Source organism: Rattus norvegicus, chromosome 5 (assembly GCF_036323735.1).
Source record: "Rattus norvegicus strain BN/NHsdMcwi chromosome 5, GRCr8, whole genome shotgun sequence".
In the NCBI taxonomy this organism is placed as follows: Eukaryota; Metazoa; Chordata; class Mammalia; order Rodentia; family Muridae; genus Rattus; species Rattus norvegicus.
Window position 1 is genome coordinate 95,187,768 of NC_086023.1, and position 17,913 is coordinate 95,205,680.

The 17,913-nt window shown below is 37.0% G+C and overlaps 1 protein-coding gene across 45 annotated transcripts in view; it reads right to left on the reverse strand.

Moving 5' to 3' along the window:
* Positions 1 to 17,913, reverse strand: part of Ptprd (protein tyrosine phosphatase, receptor type, D) — a 2,322,278-nt gene that overhangs the window by 94,547 nt on the left and 2,209,818 nt on the right. For 26 of the 45 annotated variants that reach the window (XM_063288539.1, XM_063288540.1, XM_063288565.1 and 23 more), the window contains 3 exons: positions 17,176 to 17,288; positions 5,612 to 5,653; positions 5,013 to 5,110 (listed from right to left, as the gene is read on the reverse strand). In XM_063288539.1, the coding sequence (XP_063144609.1) occupies positions 5,013 to 5,110; positions 5,612 to 5,653; positions 17,176 to 17,288 (253 nt within the window). The remainder of the gene's footprint in view (positions 1 to 5,012; positions 5,111 to 5,611; positions 5,654 to 17,175; positions 17,289 to 17,913) is intronic. The other 19 variants (XM_039111462.2, XM_039111461.2, XM_063288574.1 and 16 more) reach the window with 1 other exon arrangement.

Genomic DNA, 17,913 nt, shown 5'->3' on the forward strand with positions numbered 1-17,913 from the left:
GGATAATACAATCAAACAGGTGAAGGAGTTGAATGAACAAAATGGTTCAAGACCTAAAATAGAAACAATAAGGAAAATACAAATAAAGGCAACCCTGGAGACAGACAATTTAGGAAAGAGATCAGGAGCTACCGATGCAAGCATCACCAACAGAATACTAGAGCTAGAAGAGAGGATCTCACGCATGGGAGATACCATAGAAATTACTGACACAATGGTCAAAGAAAATGCAAAACATAAAAACTCTTAACCTTAAATAGCTAGGATATTTAGGACACAATGAAAAGATCAAACCTAAGAATAATAGGAATAGAAGAGGGTGAAGTTTCCCAGTTCAAAAGGCCAGACCAGAAAACGTCTTAAACAAAATCGTAGAAGAAAATGCCCCTAAGAGATGACTATAAATGTACAAGAAGCCTATAGAACACCAACTAGATTGGACCAGAAAAGCAAGTCCTCTCATCACATAATCAAACCCCTAAATGCACAGAACAAAGAAAGAGTATTAAAAAGCTATAAGGGGAAAAGGCCAAATACCATATACAGGCAGACCTATCAGAATTATATTAGACTTCTCAACATAGATTCTAAAAGCCAGGAGATCCTTGACAGATGTCATCCAGACACCAATACCAGTCCAGGATACTATACCCCGCAAAATAATCCATGACGAAATCAAATTTAATCATTATCTTTCTACTAATCCAGCCCTACAGAGGATGCTGAAAGGGAAACTCCAAAATAACATGTCTTTAATATTTCTCAACATCAACAGACTCAATCCCCCCCTCAAAAAAAGACACAAGCTAGCAAACTGGATACAAAAACAGGATCCAGGATTTTGCAGCACACAACAAACATGCGCTGTGGGTGCTACTCATATGATCATGAGAGCATACTTTTCCTATGTGCCTTTGATTTTGCCCTTGGCAAAATACTTAGCACTCTTCCTAGGTCCATTCATACCACCATCTCTTCTGTATTGCCCGAGTTTTCCATTTTAAGATTAGTTCATTAAGAATAATCCTTATTATTCTTAGAAATACACAGCTGGCTTGATCATCTCAGAAACATAATTTAAAAATAATTCTCTCTCCTTGGTCAACAATGTAAAGTAGAAAGAATGAATCAGGATTAATGAAGCCAAAAGTCAACTTTAGTGAAGAGTTCAGGAAAATGCAGTAGGCACCTAGCTTTGGATGTGGGTATTTGAAACATCCTTTGACTGCAAGTCCTTGCTTCTTTAACATACCAATTGTACTTGTGTTTTTTCCATATGTAGTTCTATAGTTACATTTATCAACTATGGTGATTTTAATAGAATGACACCTACACATTCAAATATTTGATTACAAGTTGTTGAAACTGTTTCGAAAGGATTAGGAGGTGTGGGCTTCTTAGAGGAGGCGTGTCATTAGGTTTCAAAAGCCCTTATCATTTCCAATTTCTCTGCATTGTAGCTATGTCTGAGCATGTTAAGCTCACAGCTGACATTAGCTTTTAGCCCCTATTCTGGTTCCATGCTGGTTTGCTGGTGTAATATTCCCCAGCATGATATTCATGTAATCACTGTCCAAAATGGTAAGCTCCAATAAACTCTTTTAATAAGCACTCTTGCTTGCAGTGTTTCTTCCCAGCAAAAGTAACTAAGACACTAACATCTATTCTAAATTATACTTGTACATGTGCATATGTCCATGTAATGTATTGATCAGTAATGACTCTGAGATGTCTACCAATTGAATCTCTAATATACATCTATTTTCCATCACAAAAAGTAGTGATGAGTGGAAACTCATGCTCTATCTTACATAATCCTAAACAAAGGGTGTCAATTTTCAAAATGAAGTTTTCAGAGCACCTTCATCAAAATTTGGTTAAATGTTCTTTTAAAAATAAGTATCCACATATATAATAGTTTACCATCAGGAATACTGTATCTAAGATGGAGTCCAATAAAAATATTTTTTAAAGACAGAGACTTACTACATATAGCTCAGGTTAGACTTAAATATATGATATACAAATACCTTCCATATGCTATGATTACTGACATGCTCTCCTATGCCAGCTACTAGAAATCTAAAATAGTCTAGATTTCCAAACAATGCCATTCCATTTTGCAAAGCTGCATTTATTTTGAGTTCTATGTTTGTAAGACTAATCCATTGCCTTTGAGAGTTGACTTTATTCTGCACATAGTAGATGTTATATTTCAAGTGAGATTACCCATATTTCAGTGACATTTTTTCCTCATAGAAGAACATGAAACCTTAAAATATTTAGAATGACCTTCAGAGATGAGGCAAAACTCATTTCTTAGGCTACACTCTCAGCTGTTATTAACTCCAATGATAGGACCTGATGTGCAATTTGATTTGTGTCCTCCTCTTCTGATCTCAAGATCACTATAAAGAACTTCCATATCTTTAGCCTTTGTTACAAATTTAGCATTACTCAGCTTAAGCAGTTTCAATAAGCAGTAGTTCCTAGGGATTACGAATAAATAACATAATGAGATTTTGATAATGAGTTTACTTTTTCCCCCCACTGAAAACCAGTTAAAATATATTCAGGTTTATATGGTAGTTAATACTAAAAGAACTTCCCAAAGTATTTCTCTGATATTCCTATGTAAAGGTCTTAATCTTATTACCACAGATGAGTAAGACACTTAAATATCTCCTTCATGGCTGTTAAAACACAGTCCAGTCAATTCATGCCTAGGGAGCTTTAATCACAGATCATCTCCCTGATGAATGGTAAAGGCTCTGTGTGGGCTATCATGTCAATGGCTGAGGTGACTCTGGGAGTTGCTAATGGCAGTAATGCCAGCATGGAGTTCATAGCTCCTTTTAAGGAGTGCTTCTGATCTAAACGATCATTAGCTTAACTTTGCATGGACTATTTCTTGAGAATTCCTTTATTTAAATGAGGCCAGCTATTTTATTCAATGGATATAAGTAAATTTGCTGGAGCCGTCTGAATTTTTTGCTGATTGGGAATGGAGTGATGGTTTAATGATCAGCTGAGAGATTATATTTTTAACGTCCATGACCTATCACATCATTGTAAATAAAGAATTAAAGCAGGGTGATGAAGAAAATATACATCAAAACAATTAAAATTAATTAATTAAGATTGTTAACAATCAAGAGCAGTGAAAATTTTGGTTGTTGAAAATTGACCCTTAAATAGTCTTCATTTTCTTTCTTTTCATGGCCACAACTCTATTTCCATCCTCAAGCTCCAAATAAGAAGGTACTGGAGCTGTTTTAAAGGCTATTGAATCATTTAACAAGAGGGACTACATTGTTAGAAGAACAGGGTGAGAAGCAGGGTTTCAGGAAAAGAAGACAAGAGTCACTCCAGTCTTAATTTCCCAGAATGCTTGAAGAAGAAATAGAACATATTACTTAGCCGATTTGCAAGGAAAAGAAATTCATCTCTTTATCTTGTACCAAATATTACAAAGATGTTAGAATATGCCAAATTGGAGAGTGGACCTCACTTTTGATGGTTTGCTTATCCAGCATAAAACAAGGAAGCTATTCAGAAAGTAGTTTGGACGATACTATGGTTGAGGACAGCCTGGGGAATAATTTAGTGAGATGCTGTTTCAAAATGAAAAACCTTTAGAATGTAGCTCAGTGTTAGAGCACTCTTTAGTATGCAGGAGACTCTGGATTCAATCACCAATTCTGGAGGAGAGGCACATAAGAGGAAAGAAAGAATGAAATAGAAATCAGAGAGAGAGAGAAAGAGAGAGAGAGAGAGAGAGACAGAGAGAGACAGAGAGAGAGACAGAGAGAGACAGAGACAGAGACAGAGACAGACAGACAGAAACACACAGAGAAAGTTAAGTTAAACACACAGAGAAAGTTAGTTAAGAATTTAGGAAGCTATGTAGAAAGATTGTCCTGGGCCTTCTGCTTCACATTCTTGGATACTGGGTGTCTGGAGTTTGTGAGCTCTCTGGACACTCAATAGTAGATCTCATAGAGATTTCTGACTGCACGTGACAGGACTGAGTGTTAAACCTGATAGAGAAAGATTACCTCAAACAACTACATCTGTACCTGATGCAGCAAAGACCAAGAAAATGTATGGGACAGAGCAGCAGTGTTTTAAGACTTCCAGTAAGAAAAATCAGTAGAAACTCTCCTGAATCTGGGAAGTTCAGAGAGCCCTCAACCCTCTATTGCTTAGAACAATTGCAAGATTGTAGTGGTGCATTTAAATTACATGGTAACACATCAAATACAATGGCAAAGATGCTCATTTAGGAGTGATACGAGGACAGGCTTCAACATGAGGCCCATTCATTACGGAATACTAAAAATGGACAGTTTTGCACCACATTGATTAACAAATACCACAGTCACAGTATCCAAACCCAACCCCCCCACCCCCTCTCTCCCTCTCTTTCTCAGAACAGGCCCATTTTTGGTAATCTTAGCACTACACACAGTGAATGGTGATTCAATAAGTACAGAGTTTTGGGGCCATGGGAAGCATCATATTCAGAAATCATACATACATATTGGGTCAGCCAGAAGGTTCTGCAGGAAAGGACCCTATATTCTCAGAATCCAGTGCACAAGGAGAGAACTGACTACTACAACTTTGCTTCAGGCTTCCACTTACACACACTCATATATGCACATGCCTATAGAATAAGTAAAACACAGTAAAATCTGACTGATGACATCTTTTGCAGTGAAGATTTTTCCCATGAATAAATCAATTTCTTCCTATTTGGAACACTTAGAAGCTTACTGAGTCAGAACATTTCATGAAAAAGAAAGAGAAAAAGGAAAATATCACTCAATTTACCTCCAACGAATATAAAATCATACCTATAAAATGCAGTGACTATATTGACTTGTTATTAAATACAACTTGTATCAGATTTAGAGTTGGGATTCCATAAAAAGTGCTGAGGTTAATTTTGTAGTCCAAACAAAGGCATGCATACATCGAAAGTCTGTCACATAAAGAAAGTGCATTACCTCATATTCCTGGGAAAACTTCAGGTTATCATTTGCTTTCAACCTCTCAATATGATCTGCAAGTTCCAAGATAGGTATTGGAGGGTGGCTAGCCATACCTATTAAAAAGGAAGAGGAAATACATTTGAATAAAAAAAAATGAGATTGACCATTCCAAAACACAGTGAATGCTGTAGTTAGAGATGGCCTGAAAACATGTGAGTAGTAACAATGTTTTATGTGAGAAAGCAGGCAGATAGTCTGGTTACTCAAAGCAGGACATGCTCTAAAGGGAGGATTTTGGAACCAAGTAGATAATTCACCAAGCATATTCCCCCAACTAGCATTCCTAGTACAGAAGAACGTGTTACTGTGCTATGAATCAATAGGTTAGCTAGCGGAGAAAACGGAAAGTCGGGCCTGATGTCAACTTCTGCTTTGAGTAATTACTGTTATGTCATCTCAGACTCCTTCTCCTGCACTGTGTGAAATGGAAATTGTGTGGAATTAAATGGTGTAAAGTCAACCAAGGGACAGACAGTGAAGAAGGCCTGGAAGGGAAGGAGGAGCAGCCTGATCGGAAACATAAAGTGACTTATGGATAAACAAAGAAAACTAACTTGAAAAATGAAGGTTACCAGGGTAACCGGAATCATCTGAACCTGCAAAGGAAATGATGGTGTAAATAAAATAAATAAATAAATAAATGAGTAAACTGAATGGATTTTTTTTAAAAAAATAAAATGACAGCCTGATATACCTTTATAAAAGACTAATAAAATGCAAGCTTGTGCAGGGCTTACCATACAACATGACACATGAGAATCACTTTAGTATTTCACAAACATGGCAGGTGACGACATTCACATGCAGATATGAACACAGACAATGACATGCACAACAGCTCATTGGCAATGATAACCAACAGCACATTGACACCAAACCAAACTGAACTTCAAAAATGTTTCCACTAGTAGCAGATTGTAGAGGCTGGGGTTGCAGCCTTCTCCTAGCCATTAATAAGTGGCCACACTAACAACACAGTAGGTTTTTGCTGCCATGGCTTACACGTCAACACCCAGCAAGCCTACAAGCTACTCCAGGTGTAAACATCTTTGTCCATGATGGAAAATGAATTCAAGAAAAGGAGCACATGATGGATGGAAAGACAAGGAGAGGAAAGAAAGCAGACAGGGAGCTAATACATCTTAGTTCCGTCGGCCAGCTGAAGACACACTCATTTCACAGTGTTTGTTAAAAATAATCTGCTGTTAATTTTGATGATTCTTGGGTTTTTGTGATGTTTGCTCTCTGTTCACATGATTTGATCTTGTCTCATTGAGATTAATTTTGCAAGTTTACCATGAGAGAGAATTGCTGACTCGGATATTAAGAGACACAAATTCCAGCTGGCTTGAGACAGTGAACTAACATGCCCCCAGGGAAGTATTTGAAGTAGAAAATTAGAAGTGGGGAGCTCCAACTGGAAGCTCTGGTGATGCGCTGCTCTCACTGCCACTCTAGAGGGTAACAGGCTGGAAGGATGACCGTTAGAACAACATGACAGGACTACTTATGGGTACTTTAGAAATGGTACCTATGAAAAGTCACCCACTAAGTCCTTTATCTGAAATGCCAAATTATTAGTGGTATAGTAAATTAAGTAAAACAAAACAAAAGGAAAACTACTTTGCTTCTTCAAGGTGTGATCTATCTATGGTGGCTTTGTGTTCATGGATGTGAAGGTCCTATTTCTAGGAGCCAATATCTTGGCAGAGATCCAGCAGAAATGAGTTGATTAGATGTAGATTTTCTTTGTCAATGATATAATTATATATTTGAACCAATAGTTTGGAGGCTTTCCTGAAACTTTTTATATAGGTGAAAATATTGAACTAATTTACATTCCGTGGAGGGAAAAAATGGGTGACAGCAATCTAGTAATTAAGAGTGAGCTTCTCCAGATGAGGCACTCCCCAGAGAAAAGAATGGAAATGCAAAAGCATAGGGGAAATTAGGCTGGGCATGGATCTGGACACAGAAATGGGCTGATGTGAACATCATTGCAGTGCTTTAACAGAGAAGGTAATAGAGACAAAGATGTTTAGACCTTTTCGAGCGAATCGTGGGAGAGAGTTATTATCATATATGGACTGAGTGGTGGTTTGGCTAGAGAGGGAGGACACAGAGCCAATCAGGGAGGCGTAGGGGACTGAATTACTGCTCAAAGCTGCAAAAGTAAAGCCAGTTGGAGATGGGAAAAGTATTAGTATAACAGCAGAAGTTCACAAGAAACAACACAAGATGTGATCACATATTTACTTCCAACATGTGGTCTCAAAGTGCTATGTTGGAAGCTAGTTATAGAGAAATCCAAGCAAATATGTGCTAGCTCTTTATAAATAGCATTTAAAAACTGTTACTTAAGACTTGACAGTATGCACCATATATACATAATTTTTAGGACAAGAATAGCCATTTCATATACAAAGGCTGAACCTCTAAGAACTACATAGAATACAAAGGAAGCATAGCCTTAGGATACAGAATATGAAGCTACTTTTTTTCTGACATGTACTTCATAGGGACTTGTAATTGAATATCATAATGTCATTATATGTAAGATCAAAGGATGGAAGTAAATTAATTCTGGAGCATCTCCCTTCCTCACAATACTATTTCACTACACTGATTGAGATTCTGCCCAGGCGGGGGTCTTTTGGGAGTGGTTCCTATAAGACAGTTTTTAAATTGCGGCAGATTTGATTTGAGTTCTGGAGGACATCATTTTAAAATAGAAAACTATTATGTACTTGAGTTGTCTGCTATTTATGTTTTGGGAAATTTTCCTTAGCTAGCCAAAACAGTACATACTCTATATAATGATGTTGCCTTGCTTATCCGTAGAGCTGAACACCAACATCAGTGTGATTTCACATAAAACATGAGACAAAATTACTCTAATCTGAAGCTTTTTATTTCATGTAAGAAAACAATCATCAAGGGTTAGACAGTTTGAATAAGACTGGCCCCCTATAGACTCTTATTTGAATGCTTATTGGGTGGCATTAAGAGTTGTGGCCTTGCTGCAGTAGGAATGGCCTTGTTAGAGAAAGTGTGTTGTGGGGAATGGGCTTTAGGATTTCAAACGCCCAACCCAAGCCCAAAATCTCGCTCTCTTCCTCCTGCCTGTTGATCCTACTGTAGAACTCTCAGCGACTTCTCCAGTACCATTTCTGCCCTCTTACCACCATGCTTGTCACCATAATGATAATGGACCAAAACCTCTGAACTGTAAACCAGCCCCAATTAAATGTTTTTCTTTTTAAGACTTGCCAAGGCCATGGAGTCTCGTTATAGCAACAGAAACTCTATCTAACACTTAGACTTTACTTCAAAATAATCTAGAAAGTTTTTCATTGCCCAGTGCTCAAAAATACATATGATCCAAACCAGATGTAGTTCTTGCTTAGCTTCTGTCTAGAAGCCTAGCCATTGTTCACAGTCAAGAAAACAGGTGTATGTGAGTATCTATGTGTGCAAGCACGCATGCGTGCCTACATGTGCACACGCATGGCCAAATGCATGCCTATGGGTGTGTTTCTCTGTGTTCATTCAGAATAATATTTTCACATTAATTCTGAGATATTTTAAAGTCCCTTTTTAGAGGTTGCACATTATTCCGATTAATTCAGAGCCTCCGATATTTCAGATACTTATGTTTTAAGTTTCTTACCCTATGGGAATTCGTGATGAAGACAGCAGGAGTTCTGTAACTCCATTTGTTACTACTTTATGCTCAAAAATCATATCAGGATTTATGAGAACAAAATAAACTTTTTACTGGTAATATCTGTGTATTCTTGTGACACTTGGCTAATAGGCATTATTTCTTTTTGGATATTATTAGCAGCAAAGAACTTGAAGTATAATTAACAACTGCTGAGGACATTCCAGGATCAGGACCCCATTGATCTAAAGCTATAAACATACAGCACGAACACATTGTAAAGGCTTGGATTGACCCTGAGATGCAGAGTAGAGGCCACAGTATCTTCCAGACATGATGTTAGAATGAAATCTAATGCTGTCTTCACAACAATCAAATCTACTATATAGGCTGGAGGAAAAAAAATGATGACTACTTTCAACATGGTATGTACTTGTGCTAATAGTCACAGTGGCTTCCTCACATGAAGTAAAACTTCAAAACTGTGGTATTTTTAGCTGAGATGCATCCTGGAGATAATGGAGTCCCAGTGTTTTATTTTACACAACAGGACTCAAAAGATCAGGAACTCTATCTGGTCACCTAAATGGTAAATAGTAAATACATTACTATGCTCCTTGATATCTGTACCCTGATTCCTGTCTAGAATAGGAGCTGATTTTTCCAGACCAGAGGAAGAATCCAAGGGCTGCGTGAGTCAGAATGGTGCAGTCAATAACCAAAGAGCATTAGCTATTATACAGTGGCCACCTGCACAAAGAAACAATCACCTTTGTTTCTTTGTGAGGAACAGATGTCTAGGGCTACCTTTGTTCTCCTGTTTCAGCTTTTCAGGACAGACAGGCATACCTTTCTTATCTGAAATGCAGCAATAAATATGAGACTCAGGCCGTGTGTCAGCCATGATTCTGGATGGGCAGTAAGTGGTTGGTATGTGCGAATGGAAGCTATTCTGCTCTGTCATTTTTTGTGCAAAGTGGAAATATGAGGCTGATTAGGGAAGTTGTTCACAAAGCTAAACATCCTGATGAACCATCAAGTGCCAACTTCACAGTTTTCAATGCTGCCCTCAGTTTTCTTCAATCCAGTGGGTCACAAAGGTGAGATTTAGACGGCATGACATCCTGGTGTTCACAGACAAGGACTAGGAAAACCAGGAGTGATAAGCACACAGGTTTATCTCTTCTGCAGAAAGGATGCAAATACCTGTTTTCCACCTAAAATGCTGGGAGTGGCCATTGTGAATAACCTGGTGAGCTTTGCTATCTCTTTCCTGACTCTCCCTTCTCAGGTCTTCCTCTTTAGCTTTGTTTGTCAGCCAATAACCCACCATTATGGGAGGTATCACATGTACTTTACATTCTGGTGACTTTTGCACTAACTCAATCAGAAACTACATAAGATCATAGTCCCTGAAGCTATAGAACCCATCTTCATGACAGAGTAATTTTGCAAAAGAGTTTCCATGTAGTCATGCCATAAGCTTTCTTGTGCATTGGGATTGAGATAATTGTTACCAGAAAGCTTGTCTTCCCAAACTGTACTGTACTTAGCTATGTCCAAAATAAACTGGCCTGTGCCGAACAGAATTTCCTTCTTGCCTCTCACATTCATTTAGAGCTTTCTGGGACATCCACAGTAAGAAGTTGCAGTTTCTTTTGGCCTTCGAAATTGTGACCTCTTGGTAAAAGAACAAACTCGTCCTTTTGTATTTGTGTCAATTAAATGAAAGTGCTGACAGGGTCAAACTGCTTCAGTCAGTCCAGGTGGTGACATGTGCCCTAAGCTCTGTGGCGACACACGATCATTAAACCACCCTACTCTAAACACAGTGTGCTAATCACTGCATCTTAGAACTCTTACACTTCAGCCTGCTTCTGAGATGGGGCAGGCAAAAAGTACTCAGGCTCAGCCCTACAATGTACACACTGTAGATTCCTTTCTGTCAACGCATTCAGAGTTCCTGAAACCATAAACTAATGGTATAAGCTCGGAATGTTAAAAACTGCAGTGCAACTTGGAAAAACAATTTTGAGAGTAGAGAGGTGCTTTTGCTTTTAAAATATTCTTACAGTGTACTGTCATTTAGTGCAGACTTCAAATAACTACATTGTCCATAGAGAAGTGTTTATCCAAAAGAGCTTCCGCATTTCTCATCCCAAAACATCAAATTGAAAACCTCCAATATTTGAATTATCTTGACCTTGATTTGATACATAAGTGGAAAACTCTACATCTAACCTCATGTGATAGGCAGCAGTAGAAATACAGGCAGAGCAAAATATCACATAAACCTACTTTCTAGCTATGAAACAAAATTAACACACCTGGGTTCTAGCTCAAAGATACTTCAGTTCATATACACAAATGTTAAAAAATAAGTTGAGGGTTGTGGTTCAGTGGAAGAGTACTTACGTAGCATGCAGAAAGAATTCAGTTCAATACCCAGTTCAATACAAATCAAATGTACATGCATAAAAAGTTCTTATCAGTTAGAAAAACAAACTATATACCAAAATGTAGGGGAAATTCTATCTTAAAAAATTTTGGTTCTTAGAATTTTATATATTGAATACTCAACTCACACTTGCTTTTTTTACTTTAAACACTTAATCTTTACTTAAATGCCTGAGGAAACCCTTTAAGTTTGCTAAGAACAGCTTTTGTGGCCAGTATTAATGGCAACACATGATTTTTGCTATCATTGAAAATGTGCATTTACAGTATCTCAGCAGTTTGCTACGGTTTATCTGACAATAGTCTGTGATAAAATTGGGGGGAACATTTAGTAGATGTGAATTAAGGGGAAGATAATCTGTTCATCAAATCAATGACCTTGTCATGAGTATATCTGACTTAGCAGCCATTGAGAGAAATTCAATGGCTTTAAAGATTTCTTTAAAGATCTGTCACATTTTAACATAAATTGCATACTACTTCAAATGAGATAAAAACAAATACTCTGTAAATCTGTTTCATAAATTAATAATAAATAAAACATAAAATGAACATTGATTTATAACATAAAATTATTTTGAGGGTAAAATGACAATTTTACTCAATTTTAGTCAGTAATATCCTTAATAAAATATTCCCCAAGAGTGTTTCTCAGGTAAGCATTATTTTTCGTAGGATTTCTGAGAATGAGGGATTTGAACAAACCATATTCCTTTATATCCAAAATGTACTATTCTGAGTCAATGAATCAGTGTTTTACCAATATAAAATACAGAGCATGGATGTTTTATTGTTGGGTTGCATGCACATATTTACTTATACTAAACCATGAAGATAAAAAAAATGTACAAATAAATGTGGGTTTTATCAGCATTGGTACAATTACTAACACCAATGGATGAGGGAAGCTGCAGCATGACCTCTCCAAATCAATTTGGCTACTGTGCAGGCAGTCGGCAGCTGATCACAATCTCTGATACATTAACTTTTTATGAGTTTATGTTTGGTTTTCAGAGACCATCAATCACCTACCAGCCACATTTTTTTCTTTCCGGCAAAACACACTAAGTCCAGCCCCATAGTGGAAGGAGGCCTTAAGAGCTGAGGCCATGGCTTTGCAGTGTTTGTTGCTTTTCTGAATCTCCCTTTGTTGTGTTTAGGGGCAAAATAGGGGAGCAGAAGCTGTCATGTTGGTAGTGGCTGGACCTGTGCCCCACACTATTAGTTGCCCTTCCTTTATTTTTCTTCTCTACTGGACCGAACACAGACTTCTCTCAAACACTCAATTCAATTTTCATTGCTGGGAAGATGCACAAACATGAACAGACATCTGTTTTTTGCCCCTTGTTCACTCTTAGCTTTTCACAATGTCCTTCAGCTTACTCACTTTTTCCCTTTCTAGTGGCCATGGAACAGAGAGGGGAAATTATCAGCAAATAAATTTTACAGTATTAAAAAAAATTCTGCAGCTGGTAGTCTTTATCAGAATGCCTTTGGTATCCCTTTCTCTGGCATCTGACATACAGAGACTGAACAGTGGTGTGAGATGAACTACAAGACACAAAAGGCAGATTCCATAAACAGGATGGGCTTGATGTGCACTGAAATCTGAAAAACAGCATGATATCGACACTGTGAACTGACAAAAATGAGAAACAATGTCCTACTCTTAACACGGAAAGGCTCCTGTTGGCATTGCAAAATTAAGTCAGAAAACAGTCTGTCTGGTCCACTATTGACACATGTACTGTGTATGGGCACACAGACTTAAGTTCAGAAAAGGCATGGGTAGAACCTTGGAAGGCAGATAGATAGGTAAGATCGGAGTAATGATTAAAAATCATTTCTTATTTTACATGTGATTAACTAAAGAAAAACTAAAATTCATGAGTTAAAATGTATTCTTACTTGAAATTGCCTTTGCATTTCAACTTAAATTATCGACATGTTCGAGCATAAAAAAACTTAAATAATAACAGTGAATAATATTTGAGGCATGATTTTACATTTTCTGAAATTTCCTCCCTTAGAAATATGTATTGCTTTTGTAACTATAAGCCAGGTATACTGTTAATGTAGGCTACAGAACTTACAATGAAGGAAAAGTGCAGTATTTCTTTGCAGTGCAGGCTTACAGACACAGTTCAGTTTTGCCTAACTCACAGCCTACCTGGCAACCATCCCTAACTCACAAAGCATTTCTTCTAGGAAAAGGCATGCAAGGCTTACCGAAAATTTCCGGTTTATTAACCAATCTATTTGTATTGTGTGTATATGTACATGTGTAGGTTCCCTCCTATGGGTGCTGGGGTGGAACTCGGGTTGTCTAGCTTGAATGAACAAACCTTTATTTGTTGAGCCATCTTAGTAGTCCTAAGGTTTCTTTTAAAAGCTTCTTTCATAATTGAATCTATTGCCCTTTTCCATTGAACGTAAAGATTTTTAAAAGTTACCAAGGGGTTAATAACTGAAATACATCCATCTACTGTCACTTCCATTTTCTTTAACTCATCCTGCCCAGCTTACTCTGCTGAGGGAATGATACTGACATACCTCTATTCAGGTTTCATTTTACTGTTATAAAGTTACTACTGGTGTTAGAAAGATGTCATCTAACTGCTCATCCCATAGAATGCTGTCTAGCCCACCACATCAATAACTGAGGACTCACTCATGTAATCTCTAATTATCTTAAAGATGAAGTAGCCTAGGTTCTCCCAAATACATTGTGTCTATATACTGCACTTTGAACTTTGAGGCATAAATACAAAGTCATGGATGATCTTGACAGAATGAGAGCCGATATTCAGTTCCCACAGTTAGGACCATCCTGCCTTTTCCTTAGATGCTTGAGTACAAGGTTCACACCGGGATTAGATTCCTATCCAAAATTTTACAAGAATGGTAACCCAAAATTCTGCATTGCTGAACATCAGTGGGTAGAATTCTGATTTCCTTATGATCAAAATTTTTCTGTGGTACTGCTAAACTATAAGAATGATGTCATGTGAAAACTGAAACATGCCAGAATTAAAAAAGAAATCTGACTTCTTAATTGTAGACTTTATAATGAGAATAAATAACTTAAAATGTAACTTACTTTTCACACACACACAAAACATTTTTAAAGAAAATTAAAATAAAATCAGAGGGCTTAGCAATGAACTTTCCTCTATTCTGCACAGCTGACGGAGTGTCTCAGGTAGTACTTGCTTGCTACTTTATCATTCCTAATAGCCTGTCACATGTGACATCACCTGCTTTCTTGGGGATGTTCTGCAGTTGGTTGTTGGTATATAAATCATAGTTTTCTTATTTCACTGAATGTCATATTTTTAGAAGTGAAGAGATAGGTTATTAATTTCACACTTATGCATGCCATTAATAAATACCTTCAACTGTTAATGTTATTTTGGAATAAATAATTACAGATTAATAGGTATAAACCAGAAAAAACATACTTCACCTAATGAATTACAGAATATTTAAAGAACAAAATAAGTAGAATTATAGCGTCAACGAACTCTAACTAAGGAACACTCTAAGTGATCACCTGAGAAAATTATTGCTTCTTCAATAGGAGGAGAGCAAAAATATATAGAAAGTTAATATCCCCACCTTGTGCTTTTACACTTTGGCATGTTACTAAGGCAGTCAATGGTGGAAATTCAAACTGACTGAATCAAATGTCCATATCACTAAATATTAAACATTTACAGTAGAGTTAATTTCATTTGTAAAGGGCCAATTGTTTAGGACTTAAGCACCATACAGCTTGGGAGGAAATGAGTTTATTTCAGAAACAAATGAAGCTTAACTAAATCTGTCCTTCAAGTTACAGCACAAGACAAGGCTTCCTGCATGAGGTTTGTGCTGGGTGGGGCAGAACCATTTCTTCTGTTACTTTCTTTACTACATTTTGTTTCCTCTTCATTACATTTTTCCACTTTACACAACCCTCTGTTCAGTAACAAGGGTAACTTCAGTTAAACGATACCCTAAATATACACTTAAGTCTCCATTTTTTAATTCAGTAAATTTTTTAGTAAGACAGCAATGATATGTCAACTGGAACCTATGAAAATTTGAATTTAATACACTTTCTCTATAAGGGATCTGACATGACAGTCCTATGTGCATTAGAAAAATACATTCTTAGAATTTTTGGGTTTGCCACATTTGTACAAAGCATTTAGAGGCATAAAAGACACTTGGATATCGGGTCTTTTGGGAGGGGCATAGCTGTTTTCTTGTTCATCAACATCTGTACTTGTTGCATCCTTGACAAATGACAAATGGCTACCTCTCAGGCTATGTTCTTTTGACTGCTGTCAGGCTATAGGAAGAGAGCGGCAACACACACATGTGCTTCTCTTGCTGATATCCCCACTATCTGCCTACTTTTCAATGATGTACTGTGATTCTGTGTTTGCTATAAGGCCACGTTTGCTTTCAGTACAGACCACATTTCACAATGAAGCAGTTTACAGCAGCAGCAGAGAGGAATCTCTTTCCTCAATGGATTACTGGGGATAAAGAATATCTTACAGTGCTGTGGTTTTTGGGGGACCTCTATGAAGTCTGTTAGGGTACAGAAAAAGCAAATAAATTTCTGGGTTCATAACAATGATGATGAATTTATTCTGATACAGTAGTCTGTATATTTCGATTTTAAAATGAAGCCAATCAAAAGTTACTATATCAATCCATTTTATCAAATTTCCTTAAAAGAACACCACAAGGGAGACTTAACACCCATCCTGGACAAGTTGACATTTTTATCTTTATCAGTCATGTAAAACATGTACACAGAAGGGTTTCCATTTTGTGAACATTCGCTCTGCCATTTATGCTTATGAAAACATATGCTTGCCTTCAAAAAGGCAAATTTAAAGAACCCTAACCTCATTTCACTCAAAATTTTAAATTACTCAACATTTGTGATAATTATATAGCCAGCCACCTTGAAATGTGGAAAAGCTCTTTCATTTGAAGACTCAGTAGTTACTCTGTTCATCTATATGCAAAAAAGTATGTTAAACACAATAAGCCATGCATTCTCACAGTTCAAAGCAATTCGTTGAGAATGTACAGCTTAATACCTACAGTGCATCACACTGGGAGTTAGAGCATTCAGACATTAATTAGAAGCAAAAGAACAATGCCAGCAGTGTGGGGTGTATTACTACAACCAAAGTTTAATCCTAAAGAGTTTTTACACAGTGTTTTGCTCACTGTGGGAAGGTACTATGATAGGACCGCTCAGTGTGATGTTTTTAGTTCTCTCTACCATTTGATATTTGACATTTGATTGACATAAACAATTTGGTCAGAAGAAAGCAGAGTAGAACTAGTCTTGCAGTAATGTTATTGTAAAACTACACCTCATCAGAATACTGTGTTTTTTCTCTGTTGAAGTACTTAATGTTCTTTATTTTATGAAAAAGTATATTTTCTATCTCAATTTATTCAAATGTTTCTACAGCATGATACCTACACTGGTCAGTAAAATTTAGTATAATTAAAAATTTAAAAGACATGAAATTGTTCACTCCTTCCTTTCATCCTTTTCTTTCTTCTACCTCTCCTGTCTTTCTTTTCTTTGTTTTCACTTCTTCCATTCTTTTATAGTACCATAAACATAGACAGCGAAGCATGAAATACATATCCCAATGAGAGCTAATTTCATTCATCTATTTTTTCATACACTTACTTTATAAGATGAAAAGCCAGACTGAATGTAAGTAAGTTGTGTCACTCCCATTAAAATGATACTTTTCTAAAGACTAGGAAATATTATACATCCTTCTTTTTACCTTCCCACTTCAGATTTCATAAAGCACTTAAATTCCTCTCTATTGTACATATATGTGAATGCCAACAATATTAAAGCAAACAATCAGGATGGACAAAATGGCTCAAAATCAAGTGATATGCCATTTCTCAGGACAATGCCAACTGGACCAAGACATTGTGACAGAAGAAGTGGCCACTTACCTGGTGTTTGAAAGTTAAGGCGCCTCAGCTCTACTGGGTCTGTTGGGTGATGTGAAGGGACCTCCTTACTATTTGGTAAGCTGCTTTTTCTGGACTCGGACTCTGCCCTCTTCCTATAGGGGATAAAAATCAAGATTTAAGACTAAACCAAGTAAAACCACCAAGGAACTAAGCAATCAACCATTCCTTAAATTATTCTTCCCTGAACCTTGTTCAAGTGCTCTTCTGTTAGCTTACAGGGCTCCGTCGTGTCACATGTTTTGTCAATGTGGATGAGCTCTTCAGTTTTGGAAACTAAAAAATTAATTCAGGTCATCTGTCTTTGGGTTTGCAAGGAACACTGTTAAGGGGTTTTTAGACGTGCTCAAAAGTCCTGTCTACTAGTGGTATTTGTGGAGAATAGAATTCTATGCCACTAGAAGACAAACATAACATTTTACCACAGGAAAAGTTCCTGACCTCAAAGTAAACAACTCAACCTACCTTCCCCTTTCTATCTCTCATTTTTTAAATATGTCACTGGTGACTACAAAATACAGATCTATTGTGGTAACTTAAGTAAATGCATGTCTAAATTTTTGTTATCCTAAATGCATAGGAGGAAAGTCAGGACCACAAAAGACAAATGTCTCTCTCCTTTCTCACACAGGAAAGAAAAGTGACAACAGTAGGTGTGAGCAGTGATATTAGGTAACAATCTTTATTATTTTCTTAATGGCAATCAATCACAGAAAGACA